Source organism: Mastacembelus armatus, chromosome 14 (genome assembly GCF_900324485.2).
Source record: "Mastacembelus armatus chromosome 14, fMasArm1.2, whole genome shotgun sequence".
NCBI lineage: Eukaryota > Metazoa > Chordata > Actinopteri > Synbranchiformes > Mastacembelidae > Mastacembelus > Mastacembelus armatus.
Window position 1 is genome coordinate 8,167,716 of NC_046646.1, and position 16,306 is coordinate 8,184,021.

A 16,306-nucleotide genomic window follows, 5' to 3' on the forward strand; every position below is an offset into this window, starting at 1 on the left:
TTCGTTAGTAACAGCAGGTGCTAAATAAAACCAGTCCAACGGGTGAAGTAACTGAAGCAACTCCCACTGCAACTTTGAAGCCGCCTTTAGCACACTGTACCACAGAATAGAAAAGGAAACCAATTTTTTCATGTGCCATTCGACCGGATTTTCACTATGATATCACATTCTTCAAAGATTCCATTTCAAAATACAATTATCAGGGAAAAATCACAAAAAATCTGGCATAACTCTGTTATGATGCATTGCATCTCCATCTGCCTGAAAAACACATGATTTTAAAGCTTGGGGTTTCTCTAGTCTGCCTTCACACTGACAGTGAATTGGTCAGAGCAAAGAGTCATGTTCAAAACAGAATTCCCTGAGGGCGCACTGCTCCTGAAAGTAAAAAAACAATCAGTCTGTGCTTTCAGGATTACATCTTAGATCCCCACCTCTTGATAGTGCGTCAGGAGGAATGTGCTTAGTTTGATGAAGGCTTCAGCTGGTGGTATGTGTGTTGTATATACTGGTACATGGTGGTATATGCTTATATAGTCAGAACTCAGAAATGAAGAATATAAACAGACATAAATACAAAATATTGGCTACAAAACTGAAAGAAAAATGGTAATTATTTATGTAAAATACAGAAAAAGAAGTTCTCCTTTTCTCTTTGTTTACTGCAACAGTTCAAAATTGTCTAAAAATGGGAAGTATAGGAAACACTACAAAATGGGACCTGATCATTACAAATACATGATCAGGAATATTATTGTATAGCGTATGTCTTATTTATTTTTGCCAGTGGGCGTTTCAGGTATGAATTCAGTAGTTTAACACTTAGATCAAAACATCATCTACCTCACACAACCACTAAATCAGATTCTGCATGAAACCCTGACTCATACTTCCCAAAGAATAACTACCGATTGTTTCATCGAAATTCCACAATCGTAAACTGTAATTGGATGTAGTGTATGTAGTCATAGTAAGATCCATCAAAACACAATACCTAAGCCTACAAATGTTGTTTTAATCAATTGATCTGGGTTAACATCAAACATCTGAACTGTGTTTCCCAGCCTGTGAGCCACTCCTGCTCCCGACTGTTGATTTTGCTGGTTTCAAAATGTGTTCACCATGGGGGAGTGGAGTTTCGTTCAGTTCCGCTGACCTTTGACAATGAAGAGTGTGCTTCTGTCAGTGCAGAATATATTACATGACAATGAAAAAAAAAAAAGAATGTCATATGATCCTAATAGGAGTTTCAAAAATTAGAATTATATATATATATATATATATGTATATGTATATATATATATATATATATATATATTATAATTGGACAAACATATACATGCAAACACACAGAGCAACATTTACATGGAATATGTAAATGTCACATTCAGAAAAGACAGCTTATACAGAGTAGTACCATTTTCTCTCTTTTTTTTTTTTGTAGATTGTAATACATAACAAAAAGTGTCTGGCTTTGACTTAAAATAGTTTGAAATTAGTGAATCAAAATTACTTGGCCTACTAATTTAGCAAATAGCGCAGCATTTCGGTGGATACCTACACTATGTTAATCACACCTATTTAACAGGATGATAGTGGCTTATTTTACAAGTGTGTTTGAGATTAAGGTTTCCTCACTTTAGCAATTCAAATGAGTCTAAGTTTACTCATTGTAAATACTGGAATCAATGTGAAAATGAATTGTGATCACATTACACAAGGCTACGTTCTTTTACTCATGGAAAAATAACACTGTGGGCATATCTAAAATGGCTTTTGTTTTACATTTCATCACTTCACTTCACTTCACAACTTCACTTCTCATTTAACTTCCAATATTGTTACTGCAACTTCCCATTTTTGACATATTAACTACATTATTAATTTATATTGTTTATCATAATGAGGCACTGGTAGAGTATTATAAGACAACAGGATGCCTTCATTTCCTTTAATTGTTTTGAATATGTCTTGACCTTAATATATACCTAAATAATAGAATCATGGTTCTGTGGTGCATTTCACAACAGCCCAGTAAATATCAGTGTTATAGGTACTTATATATGTTAAAGGAGCTGGAAGCTTTAATTTTGATCTAATACATAAAGCTACAACGTGTGCAGTGTCATTAAGCAGTATAGTCAGGGGCAGTTATTTTAATAGTTTACAAATACTATAGAACATTATCAAAGTATTGCCAAATACTTGTGGTTTTGAATTTCCCTGTGTGTTCTGCTTCCCAAGCATCTTGTCATGAAATATATGAGTAATGCTTGCCCAAGTCTCCATTTTATGTGGTAATGTCAAAAATAAAATCTGACACAAAATACTTCCTGGTTTCTTGAAGATTTGAAATATTAAATTCAAACCCTTTCCATCACCATTCATATTTATTGAAAATAAATAAACAAAATAATTACAGGCCAAATTAATCTCCTTTTCTTTTTGCATTTTCACATTTTTCAGTGCTCCAAACCTGATGGGTTTAACCAAACTGATAGAGTTACAGTGTCTGTTTGTGATTGTATTTATTGCTTATAGTATCACATGAGAAGTTTCGTCGTCTGTGCACTGTTATGTCTCCATGTACGGTGTCTGTCTAGCAGCAGTAGGGGTCTGTTTCAGGAAACACTTACATCATGAAACCTCAGGTGTTTTCTGCGACGTCTGATGAGTCGAAACTACGTGCTCATCCCCGCCCACCTGGGGACAGAAACCGCCTAAAAAAGCTCGTCCTCGCTGCGCCCTCCCCATTCAAGGTGCGGCCGAAGGACAGGTGAGTGAAGAGTCACCGGCGACAGCTGATAAATTCAAATAGCAATAGCTTGTGCTAAGTTATTTTCGAGAAGCGAAGGAATACGCACATATTCAGTACCAGAATAAGTTACTTTGCTACTAAACAGGCAGATTGTGAAGAGTCTGCGATTTGTGCCCTCACAACAAGTGGACGTCGTCTTTGTTACTTCGAAGTCAGCTCGTCGAGTAAGAAGAAGAAGAAGTACAAATGGCCAACTCCGGTCTGCAGATTCTGGGTTTCGCCCTGGCCCTTCTGGGCGCCATTGGATTGGTAGTTGGCACTATTATGCCCCAGTGGAAGATGTCTGCTTATGTTGGGGACAACATCATCACAGCGGTGTCCATGTACGAAGGACTGTGGATGTCCTGTGCGTTTCAGAGCACAGGCCAAATGCAGTGCAAAGTCTACGACTCGATCCTGCAGCTCAACAGTAAGTCACACAAGTTCTTGCCTTCTGGAACAAATATTTTTAGGCCATATAATGTGCGGGTCTTTTAGCCTGAAAGCCCTGCAGGAGCTGCTAGATGCGGCTCTAAGTACCTTTTTATTAAGCGTCTGCCCCTGTAGTACTATAACCTCACAGGCCTCCGGTGTGGGTTATTTTTATCACCTTGATCTTGGAATGAAACCGGGAAATGAAACTGGTTTTAAATGAATGTAGGTTTGATTTAAAAAATTAAAAAAAAAAAAAAACAACCTGTTAAGGTGTAACGGAAATGATGCAACAGGTGCAGCACCTGGAAAATAGCATTAGAAAGTTGTTTTTTCTTTCTTTTCCTTTTCTCTTCTTTCTTTCTTTCTTTTTTCCCTTTAGGTCATGTTTTACAATTAGTTGAAATCTTAGAGGCCAGTCTAATGACTTGGCCGAACCGGTTTTGTCACTTATTAACTCTCCTTTTATTCGCACAGAAAGCAGCTATGCTGAGGGCACTACGCTTCACATGTGCTGGGCAGCAGATCAGCATGAGACGATTAAAAAAAATAATAATTTCTTTAAAAAAAACAAAACACCTGGGCAATGATTTTTTTTTTTTTTTTTTTTTTTTTGCATTAGCCGCTGTCCAGTACAGCCTCCTCTCCCCCTGTGCAGGTGTGGGAAACTCCATAGTTAGAAATTGCTTTACACAGCATTGATAGGTTCAGGTTAAACAACACCTGTGGAGCCACTGTTTAGTCAACATCCAAGCCAGCATTCAATCCCCACAACACAGGTGCTTTGTGTTTGGCTCATGAAGACATCAAATTAAATGGTCTTACATAATGTCTGGAAAAAATAATTCTAATTCAACACTTACTTCAATGTTTCCAAGCGTGTGGGTGCTCCACGCACTATTTAGATAATTAAATAGTTACAGTTCCATGAGGCTTTGCTTTTGGCAGCAGGTTCAGGGAAATGAACTAAAATGAACAGGTTATTTATTGGTAGACCTACTCATGTAGACCATTATAAAACAGAACATCAAAAGCTGAATGAAGAAGTTACATGTTAGTCTGAAATTGTGATTTTTTTTTTTTTTTTTTGTTGTTGTTGAACAGGGTGTGTTTGCAACAGTCTTTGACTTTGTGTGTGTGTGTGTGCTCATAAAGCAGAGGTGGTGAATGGTAGCACGACAGTTGGACTTTTATGACTAACTGATTAATAGGCTGCCCTCGGGTGTGAACTGCCTCTGTCGTGTATACGCTTCCCTCCCTGTATATTAATCTTCTTGATGAATCGTATTGGCTAAAATGCACTTGTTTGATCGTGAGCTAGAAGTTCATGAGCTGGTCATCGTGAACAAGCTTATGCATTTTTTTTTAATTTATTTTCTCTATTTAACTTAACAAAACATTTGATAGAATATCTTGTAGCACAATGTCTCTTATCGCCTCTTCAAACATGAACACAAACCAACTTTGATAAACACGGTGTGATTAAAGCTGTGGTTAGATATAGAGCAAGTGAACAAATAATGGCTCATTATTCAGAAATACCTGCTTTAAAAAAAACAAACACAAAAAAGCCCAGCAGTTTGGGAACAATGCATATCAAAAATGTGAAAACTGACTGAAACTAGGTTTTCTCTCCATGAGACATTCTTGAGACATTGGACATTCTTCACATCATAGAGAGGACTTGTCTTTGTGGACAGTTTTCAAAACTAGAAAATGTTCACCTGCTAAGAAGTGGACCGTCAGAAGCTTACACCCCCCCCCCCCCTCTCCATAATGAAACCTGAAACCCGGTTAGACCTGTTTCTGACTAGTGCACACACCATTCACCCTCCCCCCACTTACACCACTACCTCCAGTCTTTCTTTGGCCTTCCGGTTAGAGCCAGTTTTTGTGGTGTGTTATAGGGAGTGGCAATGATACACAAGAGACATAGGCCACTTTGTTGTGCACGAGCAGTGTTTGTTTACCCCCCCTGGAAAAAAAAGGGGGGGGGGGGGAGGATTTCTACTATCGCAAAAAATTTAAGTCAAGGATTTTAGTAATTACCACAGTAAATCGCTATAGAAAACTTACTCTAACGGCAGTAACTGTTTTTACTCCAATAAAACCTGTCTGTCGCGCTTCTGTGCACAGACCGTTAATAACTGTTTGTCACAATAATGGATGGGTTAACCCTATCCTGTTTTCTCTTCCAGGTGCTCTACAGGCGACCCGTGCCCTCATGGTTGTGAGTATTATTGTATCGCTAGCAGGTGTGGGCATAGCCTGCATGGGAATGAAATGCACCACCTGTGGTGGAGATGACAAAGTCCGCAAATCCCGCATTGCCATGACTGGTGGCATCATTATCCTGATTGGCGGTAAGTCATAAAGCCTTTTTTTTTTTTGTTTGTTTTTTTTTTTTTGTTTTATTTCTTTACTGTTTCATTGATTGTCCTTTTCTCTCCCTCAGCCTTGTGTGCCATTGTTGCCTGCTCTTGGTATGCAAATGACATCATCAAGGCCTTCTACAACCCTTTCACCCCTGTCAATACCAAGTATGTACATGGCAGTGTGTGATTTGCAGTATATTGGCTCAGCTCCTGCATCCACACATGTGGATGTGTTTAAAATCACTTTGGGTGCTGATGAATGTATCACAGCATTCTTGTTTTGTATTTGTTGTAACTTTGTCTGTTTGCCTCTGCTGACCAACTGTAAATCTTTCTTAGGTATGAGTTTGGCTCTGCCATTTTCATTGCCTGGGCTGGAGCATTCCTGACTGTAGTGGGAGGTGGCATGCTGGCAGCATCCTGCCCAAGAGGCAAATCTACACCAAAGTATCCTGCCTCTAGACCCCCCAGCAGCAAGGAATACGTTTGAACAGGACAGGACTTGGGACACTTTTCACATTCATGCTAGTCCAACTCGGAGAATGAAACATTGAAAAGATACATCCCAGTAGGGTGATCAATGCTGGTTTGTTTTTGTGTTTTTAGTTTATTCAGGATTTCCCTGTGATGTTACTGTAATATTATTTTAACAAATGGATTAAAGTTTTAAATGATGGCTGTTTACTCTTTTAAAAAAAAAAAAATAGCTTATTGGCCATGTCCCATCTTCCTACTGAATTTGATTAGAAAGCATTTTTCACATACTGCATGCTACAATATATTGTGCATTACAATGCAGTGTATATGTGGGTAAATTATTTAAATGCACTCAGTAGAAATCAGGTATGGCAATGGACATCTCTATTACCATGTTCAGTTCATGTTCTGGCACCTGTGAAGCAATTTGCAAGTGTTATTTCTATGCATTTGTGCCTTACATATAAATATATACATATATGTATATTTATACATACACATATATGAAGTGGAATCATTCAGTACCAATTTGTGTAATTGTAATTATATCTGACAATGTACCGATCCTTAGCCAGAGATTGCCAACGCTTTGCCGACCTACATAGAGCATGACAGATGTTATGTATTGACTTATTCTGTGACATTTACTGTTTATGTGAATGGGCTTGGCTTATGGTTGTGTCTAGGCATGATAGTTATTTCTGCACTCATCAAATTGTTTTTTTAAGCCTTGTTCAATTGTGATATGCAAAGTTTGTGTTGTACATATAATAAAATGAAATTTTTTTTCTGTCCTTTGAAATGTCTTAAATGTGAAAAAAATGTTATTGTGCCTTTTTCATACACAAAACAAGGCAAGTTTAAATATAACATTTTATTTTAATATTTAAATTGTGAAAGAAAATATTAAAAGTAACAGTGAAATTATATATCTTGGTGATCAAAGGCACTTGTGCAAATTGGCAAATTTATAAATGTTACTAAGCAGAAATGACTGACAGACTCAGGTTGAAAATTATTTTTTTAACAGGAATGAATGAAATCATTGCGGCCATAGTCCTGCTTTCTGACTGGAAGCCATCTTCCTTTAGGTTGTTGGATGCACGTACCTGTATAATGGCTAACAAACTGAGAACTACTTTGGTTGTATTGCCACCTTGTGGTGTATACAGGCAACTACTTTTAGTTGGGGATGAAGTTACATAAACTATATCCCTGCATAGATTTACTGTACTTTCTATGTCATATTTTTTATTTTCAATAAATAACATTGTGTATGATGAGTGGCTACTGTTCAGATATATGTAAAGGTGTTACACTGTGGCAGAGTAATATTTCATTACAGTTGAATATTTTCACCTGAAGTCCCAGTATTCCTCCTGTCTCTTTTTTTCATCTCTCCTCACTCTGTCATTATATGTCTTCAAGTTATGATTCTTGTGATTTATTAGACCCAGAGGTGTCCTGCTCTAGTTCCCAGTTTCCTTTGTCCTCATTCTGCCTGGCAAACTCTATTCATTATTCTTTCCTCCCCTCAAGCCAGATCATAAAAGTAATGATAATGAATGACTTAGTGGCCAAAGTGTCTGACCCCAGTCTGGCTCTGACCTATAAACCTCAAAGTAGATGATTATTTTCTTTCCTTACTTTTTTTTTTTTTTTTTACAATTAATTTTTAGCTACACAGTGATAAAAACATTACTTTGGGAAATTTGGCAGTGTAGAAATATTGATTTATTAATCACATAAGCTTTTTCTCATTAGCTGAATTAGATAGTGGCTTCTAAAGCTTTAATTTTCTTTTATTCTCACAGACAGAAGGACTTCTTCTCTGCTTGAATTTAAAATCTTTTCATTTTTGCCCCCCTACATAAATTCTGACCACAATACTGCCACAGTCTGTTAGTTTTGGGTCTATTTTTCACAGACAACCCAGACCATCACTGCAAACATTTTAAGCTTCTGAATCACTGTTGAATTAGTATCTACTACTCAAACTCCTGTCCCACAAACACAGTCAACCTGTGCAAAATACTTGCTTTATGTTAAAGCAGCACATGACAAAATGCACGCTATTAAAGTAATAGGGAATGCCCACGATCCCACAGCACTAAACAGCTGTAGTGGAGAAATGGGCCTGAACAGACTTCAACCAAGTTCAAATTAGATACAACTCTTCATCAGTCAGGAGTTATAAAAATGCAGTTTTAATCTAAGAGGATTGTTGTCAGTATCTGCTTCCTCTAGACCTCCTTCATCCTTACTATCTTTATCTACACATCTCTACATCACCAGTTTGATACAGCATTAATAAATTACATTTTAGACACTACACAACTTTTAGTATTTCTCATTCCAACAATGTTAAAAGCAGTGTTTTGTTGCTTCCTAGTCTCTTGATGTCTGAAACAGAATACAGGCTGATTTCTGTTGTCAGATGACTGTACAGCTATAAATGTTATTTGATCAAGGGTCACAAAATGCAAACAACCCAGGCAATATGACACTTTGTTTGCCAGTTTACAGTATGTGACCTTTGATCAAATCCAAGCAGTGGTACAGTTTGACAGCATTTTATGATATTCTGACTGAAAATAGTACATTACTGCAAAGATTTCTTTGCACTGGATTGGCAAAGAAAGACACAGATAATTTTGCTTTTGAAATTTTAATAGTACATAGACTGTTGAACATAAAATCAAACATAGGAAACCGAGCATTTCAGTTGTAAAAATGGGTAAAACCATCAATTACTGCAGTGAAACTGCACAACAGCAGCAGACCTACACTGTGTTTAATCAATCAGGGGACTTCTCATCCAAATCCAGAGCATATTTAAAATCATACAAACTTGTTTTATCAGAAAGTGGAATGATCTGCTTTAACAAGCTTCCGGCACCACCACTTGTATTTTTAGTACAACTACCCGGTCAATAGGCATGTAAATTAGTGGCTTCGTTCAAACGGATTTATCAGAATGCTTTCAAGAATTGCCCACATCTGTAACATTTGGTTTGGAAAGTTTTTGCAATTCAAAAATAACTCGATGGCTAATTCCCTCATGCATTCAGTCATGGATTAACTCAAGTTTTACTGCATATAAGTATTCATGGAAACAAAGCATTTAAACAGATCCATAGTCACATAGGCCAATAACTATAAAATGTATAACATGTTCCACTTTGCTCTCAAAGGTCAAAGCCTATGGCTTAATAGCAAATGGCTGCTGATTTGTGGACGGTATGAGGCTCAGAACATGAGCACATAATGGTGATGAACAGTGTTATGCAATATAACAGTTGCAGCAAAATAAAAAGTGATGGTAGTGAACTAATTTATTTCATGATGTTCAGTGCTCATGTCAGCCAACAGTTCTCCTGTACTAAACTGCCCATGGCCAATATGAAAAAAGATTTGATATCTTGAGCTACTTTGATAACTATGTAATGATCCGATGTGTTTTTAATTGTCGCTGTATATGAAGCTGAATCAAAGGCATGATTACTGCATATATACAGACGGGTGAGAAACTACAAGGTAAAAAAGTGTTCTGATGGAGAGCTCTGTAACAGGCTGGTGCAAAATACCCCACAGATACAGGCCATTCCCATCAGGGTACAAATGTTTCAGCATAGCATGAAAGTGATCATTCAGAAGAACTTTGTACAATGATGCGTCCCTCAGATTTTTACCTTTGATTTGTCACCCGCCTGTGTAAACGTGAAGATATCCTCCATACTTGGATGCCAACTTTATTTATGTTTATAAAGATGCAAATTTGTAAGATGGTTCTCCCAGAGTTTATTGAACAAAACAAATAGATTCTCTGCCCCAAGAAGAGGATGATGGAGGTGTAAAGACACTGCAACATCACAGTGCACTGTCACATTCACATTGCTACCTCTATCTTCTCTTCAATAGGGGGGCAGGTGGAGCAGGACTTAGAATGAATCAACAACAACCATGAGGCACTGAATTTAGCTTCAGAGGTGCTATGCATATAAACAAGTCATAAAAAGGGAATAAAACTACTGTTAATTAAATGGTTATTTTGTATCTGGCACTGTCTGTCTCCATTTCCACAGCTCTTCAACAGCCTAAAAAACAAAAACAAAGGAAAGACTTCACTTGATAGGACAAGGAAAATAAACAAACAAAAAAAAAAAAACAAATCTATATTTTCACATTTGTTCTGTTATTTTCAGTTTTGCTCTTCTTTATAAGTAAGGAACTCATTTAGTTCATTTGAACATTTCAGAGTTTGGTGCTCCCTAGTGGTCAGACTTGACTTAAACCACCCCATTTTCTCTTTCCACAGGCAAAAACAAATCAGATTTTTTTAATCAGATATGTGTTCATGGTAATTTTCACCAGTAACTATCAAATAAATAACATTCTTTCTATGTATGTATGTGTAAATGGCAACATTACCTATGACAAACCAATCACATTTGTCAGCTTTTGTCAAAACTCAGATTTTCAGAGAATGAGAAGCATTTTCTATACTGAATTAATACTTTTCACAACTGCATTAAGCTTACAAAATTAATATTCCTGATTCATTTTACAAAATGATTTGGGAGAACAATGAATTATAAATGTAACTCTATACCTTGCAGTCTGAGACTTTGTAAGAATGCTTCACGAAGTTCTCAAACTTGGCCTGGACTTTAGGTAACATCACTCCCTGTAACAAAAAAAAAAAGCATTACACTAACAGGCCAATTTAAACGTTTAGTAATTTTTAACATTGCTGTTCCAAAGGGAAATGACAAAAGGAGCAAAAACAAATTTAAACAAACTCCAAGGACACTGACCTTCTTCACCCCCTCCATCATTTTCGCTTTAATCTCTTGAACCGTTAAATTTCCCTTAGGAGTCGGTGGGGTTTTAGGTGATTTGTCACCTTTACCTTTAGGCGTCTTTTCCTGTTGTGAACATAAATTGTGCATATTAGAAAAGACAGAAGAGCAATACTTTTTTAAACCAACTGTAGGGACTCGAAGAGAAAGTTTTATACTGCCTAGTCTAACATTTGTTAGTGTGTGCACATGAGGCTCAGTGGAGGAAAAGATGTTCACTCTGCAGACTGCTACCTGCTTTGTGGCTGGAGTGCTGGGTTTAGGGCTCTTGCCATTCTGAGCAGAGGCTTGTTTGGATGGTGTTGGCTTGGCCTGTTAAAAAAAACGAAGGGGAAAACAAACCATGTAGCCATTAATGTAGCCATTAATGAGTAAACAAAGTTCAGTCAGAGGGAAGTGAAAACAATTACTTTAACCGGTGATTCTTCTGCCTCGCTCTCCTCGTCATCATCCTCATCATCCCTTTAACAGAGGGAAAAAAAAAGAAAACACCCATCACGATTACAAATAATCATACAAATATGTGATTCATTGTTAAATTGTTCCTCACTATTTACCACAAATTAACACTTTCACTTTATATACTCACTCGTCGTCATCTTCGTCATCCTCCTCATCCTCATCATCCTCTTCCATGTCCATTTTCATCTTTTTCTAGGAGAAGTGGATTGTGGTCATTTCTGTTTTAGCACATATGACAACAACAAACAAAGGGTGTAAAACCAACCTGTGACTTGAGGGAAGGAGATGAAGCAGGTCTTTTCTTTGATGTTTTAACATCTTCCTCCTCCTCTTCATCTTCATCTTCCTCTTCACTGAAAGACTGATCTGCTTCCACCACTTTAAGAGCAATATAGAAAAACAGATTGCAATGATCTACTGTTTCAAAGTGTTTCAAAGGCATTAAAGACATCAGTTGAGTGACCGCCCTGCATTCTTTCCAGGAAACTGTTTTGTTTCCAATATGGCTGCAGTTCAGATTTTTACCAGCACGATGTACACAGCCAGTGTCAAAACATTTCAATGTCACCTAAACACTAAAACATTAGATACAAAGTGATACGTTTAGATTGTGCACAACATTCTTATACACTAGATGTCTTATTCAAACTATCACAAAAACTGCAAATGCATAAACATTACACAAAAGTCAGTTGGTCAATGGACAAAGTGTTTTCCCATCCCAATACAACATTTTGACATTTCTGCATCAAATACTCACTGACAAGATGTTGTCCACTGATGTGGATAGGACCAGAACCTGCCTTCAGGCGGAAGACTGCTGGGGGGGTGATTGTGAAACCACCAAGACAAACCTAGAACACACACTTAAATTAGCAAATCTCCATAAAGGTAGTTAATCTTCATTTTACACAGAGCAGAACATATGACTCTTCTGAGTCATAGGAGTAGTGACCTTTATAAGTATAACAATGTCAGATATTTGACTAGGGCAAGAGTGAGAACTGCAGCAAAACTAAAACAACATATTTAGGACACACTTTGATGGTGCATAGTTCACTCACACTTGGCAAAGTAGAGGGCTTCAGTGTCACCAAGACTGCCTTGACTTTCAGACCCTCTGTGTCTTGTCCTTCCACCTCAACCATGTGAAGTTCATCTTTTGTGCTGGGATCCACACAAGCCTGAAGAGGACAAGGCAATGGCTGAATGTAACTTTACAGTGCTTTCACATTTATACAGTTTGGTTCATGGTAGGTGATTCTAGCAGAGTAAAATGCTGTTCAACCCATTTGCTGATGGCCTTTTAGTCCAAAATGCATATGTACTTTATGTAGCTACTGATGGATATCACTTTGGTAACATACCTGTGTGTTTTTTCTTGATACATCAGAAATTAAAAGTTTGTCAAGTAAAATGATTGTAACCACACAAGGCAATAAACCAACTGTGACATCATGGCACAACACTGTTTCTTCATATCTGATGTGGCATGTAGGTAAACACTGTTTCAAGTACAAGCATGTAATTGTTGTGCAGACTGGCATTACTTTGCCAAAGAAACTGAACGCAACCTAAACACCAACCATGAATATGTGGAACTAGGGCTGTGCAATTAAACAAATTTATGTTTTGATTTCAGGTCTCAGCGATCACAAAAACTATGTAAGAGAAAACTATTATTCTGTTTTTTTTTTTTAAAGTTATTTTGGCTCGCGTTCTTAATGACACGCATGTACTTTTTGCCTGAACTCTCTCCGCCCATACTGTCGGAGAAACAAGTCTGGTAAGTGGTATCTGGTGGCATTTAAAAATCAGCACAAGTGAAGATGGCGGAAAGAGAGCAGCCACAGAGGTCTTTGGTCAACAAAAGCGGTAGAAGCAATGTTTGGGAATAGTTTGGATTCGAAGAAACGGATGTGGATCAAAAACATACTATGTGCAAGATTTGCTACATGGTGGTGGCAGGACTGCTATTTATACATTTGAATATATTTTATATTATTTTAAGGACAATTCATTGTTTTGTCCAATAAATGCAACATATTTCAAAAGTCTGAGTAATAAGTAAAATAACCATAATGACCAAATGATCATAATTATGATTTTTTTCCATAATTGAACAGCCACTTTATGAAGCCAGGTAGCCAGTTTTATTTCACCAATGTTGAGTGGAGGATCATTTCTCTGTAGTTGGAAATAAACTTTCTTTTTAATCGAGTTATCCACAAGCCAGTTGGCACTAATGCTGGTGCGTGACGTTAAGCAGAGATTTGGCTTTGATCAGTCTGTGTAAGATAGGTGCAAAGACCACTGAAATGAGGTCAACTGAGCAGGTTTTGCACTGTGTGGATCAGACTGCAAAAACAGCAAGACATTAAACAGGAAAATTATCTTTATTTGTTTTTCTAAAAAAAAAAAAAATAAAAAAAATAGAAGAACTCAATTTTTATTAAATGTCCCCAGATGTGATGTCAGGATACTCACCATCCTTAGATCTAGCTGATGCTCCAAGTTATTATCGTCAGGATTGAACACCACCTCCTTTCCAGCTTCCAGCACAACCCCTTCATTCAAAGATTAAAAGATTTCAAATACTCATCTAGTAACCACAAAGTGAAACAAGTGCAGCAGAAATCTGTGGCGGGTTAGTCATTCACCTAAAACCAAAGTCATTCATTAGTCATTCACCCAAACCAGTGGAGAACTGACTTTGCTGTGGGGGGGGGGCGCTACACCTCATGTGCACACAAGAGGGAGCCACAGAGACCACTAACATGAACATCTCCACATGGCTTCGGGAAACCCAATGACTACAAGACATAATTTTAAAACCATTGCTCTGAAAATTGTTTATGTGGTGCTTATTTCTCTTAATTACAATGACTTACTGGCACAAAAATGGCACGTATTCTGCATCTTATGTCGTTAGAAAAAAAAACACTTCAATACATTTTGGAGGCAGTTTGCTGTGATGGTGGCCACACACCATATAAAGCCTTCAAAACAAAGTGTCCAGATTTACAATCTTCTTACCCTGTTAGAAACCCAACTCAATGTGATTTTGGGTTCTTAACTAGAATTATTAAAACTTCATTTTTAGCAGAGTTTACTCAGTGCGACAGAGATGAGACTCGTGTCTAAGGAGTTTCTTCTCGCAATGTTAGACTCGGTGATGCGACGGGGGTGTATAGATGACCGATATCCTGAAATGTTAAGTAATGTAGACAATATTAATCTGATAGACCCCGATGCAACCACGCAGTCAAAGAGGGGAGTCCACAACACTGAGCGCAGTGCGCATGCGTTTGGACCCACGTTGAGGTGGCTTTTCTCGCCTGGTTTAAAGGTGTCAGGTCAACCTTCACCTTAAAGCTCGTGGGTAATAAAGATTAGCTGTCAATGAAACCACTGCGAAGTTTTAGGGCCCAGTGAGAAGAAAATACTTGAATATGCGTATTGTTCAGAGAAAACGGGCACCGCCATGTTGACGGTCAAACACGTGTGTGGCTCCTGCTGCTCTGAAAACCCGCGCCGGGCCCCAATAGCCCTGCTACATCACACACTTTACGAGCTTTAAAATCTCCGCCTGAGCTCTGCTTTCCATGTTGGATGACCGGGTGTTGCTAAATTACATCGTGACTTGGTCTCTGCCATGGCAGGACTAATCAAACACGCGGACTTAGTACTACTGTGTTTCCAGTCGCACATAAAAACGCAGAAAGTATCTCACCGTAGAGAAACGTCTGTGGTGCCATGGCCTCTTCGTCTAACCCGTTCATTGTGGAAAGCAACAGACTAACAACCTGGTCCTTAAGTCCTGTGGAAGAATAAGCGACTACAAGAAGCTGCAACCACAAACTAATGTGACTCTCCGCCTCCTCTCTTCTTCTCTGTTTCTGCCGAATGGGGAAACATGTAACAGCGCCACCTGCAGCACGACGATGTGAGAAGCAGCGATACTGCATATGACGTGTTTTTGTCACTCATAATACCTAGAGTCCAGCCCTTACGTGTCCTCTACGGTAGAAATTAGCCTATGGAGGTCTGTTTTGCGTTTTAGCAGCAATCAGTGGATTGTGACATACTTATGAAGGTACTGGCTATTCCATCAGGTATCCATCTGACCTTTCCCAGTATACATTTTTCAGCATGACAATGACCCCATGGCCTATATATACCCATATGAGAACTATTTATTTTTATTTATTTATTTTCAGAGTTTCAAAAAGTCCTGAAACAAATGGCATGGCTCCCACAGACAAGTGGTGCTGTTTTAGAGTCAGTATTTTACACCTTGCTTGTGTGAGGTGCATGATTTGGGAGAAGGGTAAAGAGTCCCATTTCCTCTGGTGCTGTACCTACTATGTTAATTTAAGAATGTTCATTTTGCATGTAATGACATGGCAAATCCTAAAATATTCAAGTGCACAGATCATTATAAAAACAGAAGGCAAGCCAAACTCTTTAACTAGTATTTGCAGTAATTACTCCAGTACTGAATCACAGTGTTATATACATGATGCAATAATGAAATCACCATTCATTTATTCATTCATTCATCCAGTGTAAAGAATTTACAGTATAGTTCAGTCAACATTCACAAAAAATATGTGTAACCCTGTTTCATAACAACTATAAAACCACAATGTACAGCAATAGAAACTATCAATCAACTATCACTGATTTACAGTGTAAAATTGTCTTTCTATTGTAAAAGCTTTATCTAATCTTGATATCGGTCTATAGGCTAGATTTATGTGGGGTGTTACTGTGTATGACATGCTATATGAAAAGCTGGCCTTGATGTAAACAGATAAATTAAAAGAAAAAACCTGAAGTACAGACTTTAGGGACTGAGATCTGGAGACTATGAAGACCATGGTGCCCAATTTACATAT

At 37.8% G+C, this 16,306-nt stretch overlaps 2 protein-coding genes across 3 annotated transcripts; one reads left to right on the forward strand and one right to left on the reverse strand.

The window, feature by feature from the left end:
• Positions 1-2,634: 2,634 nt before the first annotated feature.
• On the forward strand, positions 2,635-7,361 carry LOC113143531 (claudin-7-B). Its single transcript, XM_026329215.2, has 4 exons — positions 2,635-3,227; positions 5,428-5,592; positions 5,685-5,769; positions 5,944-7,361. The coding sequence occupies exons 1-4, from the start codon at positions 3,005-3,007 to the stop codon at positions 6,092-6,094; spliced, it is 624 nt and encodes a 207-aa protein (XP_026185000.1). The 5' UTR covers positions 2,635-3,004; the 3' UTR covers positions 6,095-7,361.
• Positions 7,362-9,862: 2,501 nt separating this feature from the next.
• Positions 9,863-15,307, reverse strand: npm1a (nucleophosmin 1a). 2 transcript variants are annotated; one of them, XM_026329250.2, is made up of 11 exons: positions 15,139-15,307; positions 13,893-13,972; positions 12,470-12,589; positions 12,166-12,259; positions 11,671-11,783; positions 11,539-11,597; positions 11,354-11,405; positions 11,178-11,255; positions 10,899-11,009; positions 10,694-10,768; positions 9,863-10,178 (listed from the first exon to the last, which is right to left on the reverse strand). In XM_026329250.2, exons 1-11 carry the CDS (start codon positions 15,185-15,187, stop codon positions 10,128-10,130), a joined length of 882 nt encoding a protein of 293 aa, XP_026185035.1. In that variant the 5' UTR covers positions 15,188-15,307; the 3' UTR covers positions 9,863-10,127. The 2 variants fall into 2 exon arrangements, with proteins under 2 accessions (XP_026185035.1, XP_026185034.1); XM_026329249.2 differs by having other exon boundaries at positions 11,533-11,597.
• Between the last annotated feature and the right edge of the window lie 999 nt (positions 15,308-16,306).

What these genes read in the sequence shown, in the direction of transcription:
- LOC113143531 (XM_026329215.2), top strand. Translation starts at nt 3,005, where the DNA reads ATGGCCAACTCCGGTCTGCAGATTCTGGGTTTCGCCCTGGCCCTTCTG. An exon ending in CTCGATCCTGCAGCTCAACA is followed by an intron (nt 3,228 to 5,427) that starts GTAAGTCACACA and finishes TTTCTCTTCCAG; the next exon opens with GTGCTCTACAGGCGACCCGT. An exon ending in CATCATTATCCTGATTGGCG is followed by an intron (nt 5,593 to 5,684) that starts GTAAGTCATAAA and finishes TCTCTCCCTCAG; the next exon opens with CCTTGTGTGCCATTGTTGCC.
- npm1a (XM_026329249.2), bottom strand. Translation starts at nt 15,187, where the DNA reads ATGAACGGGTTAGACGAAGAGGCCATGGCACCACAGACGTTTCTCTAC. An exon ending in AGCCCTCTACTTTGCCAAGT is followed by an intron (nt 12,260 to 12,469) that starts GTGAGTGAACTA and finishes TGTGTGTTCTAG; the next exon opens with GTTTGTCTTGGTGGTTTCAC. An exon ending in CTCCTTCCCTCAAGTCACAG is followed by an intron (nt 11,598 to 11,670) that starts GTTGGTTTTACA and finishes CACTTCTCCTAG; the next exon opens with AAAAAGATGAAAATGGACAT.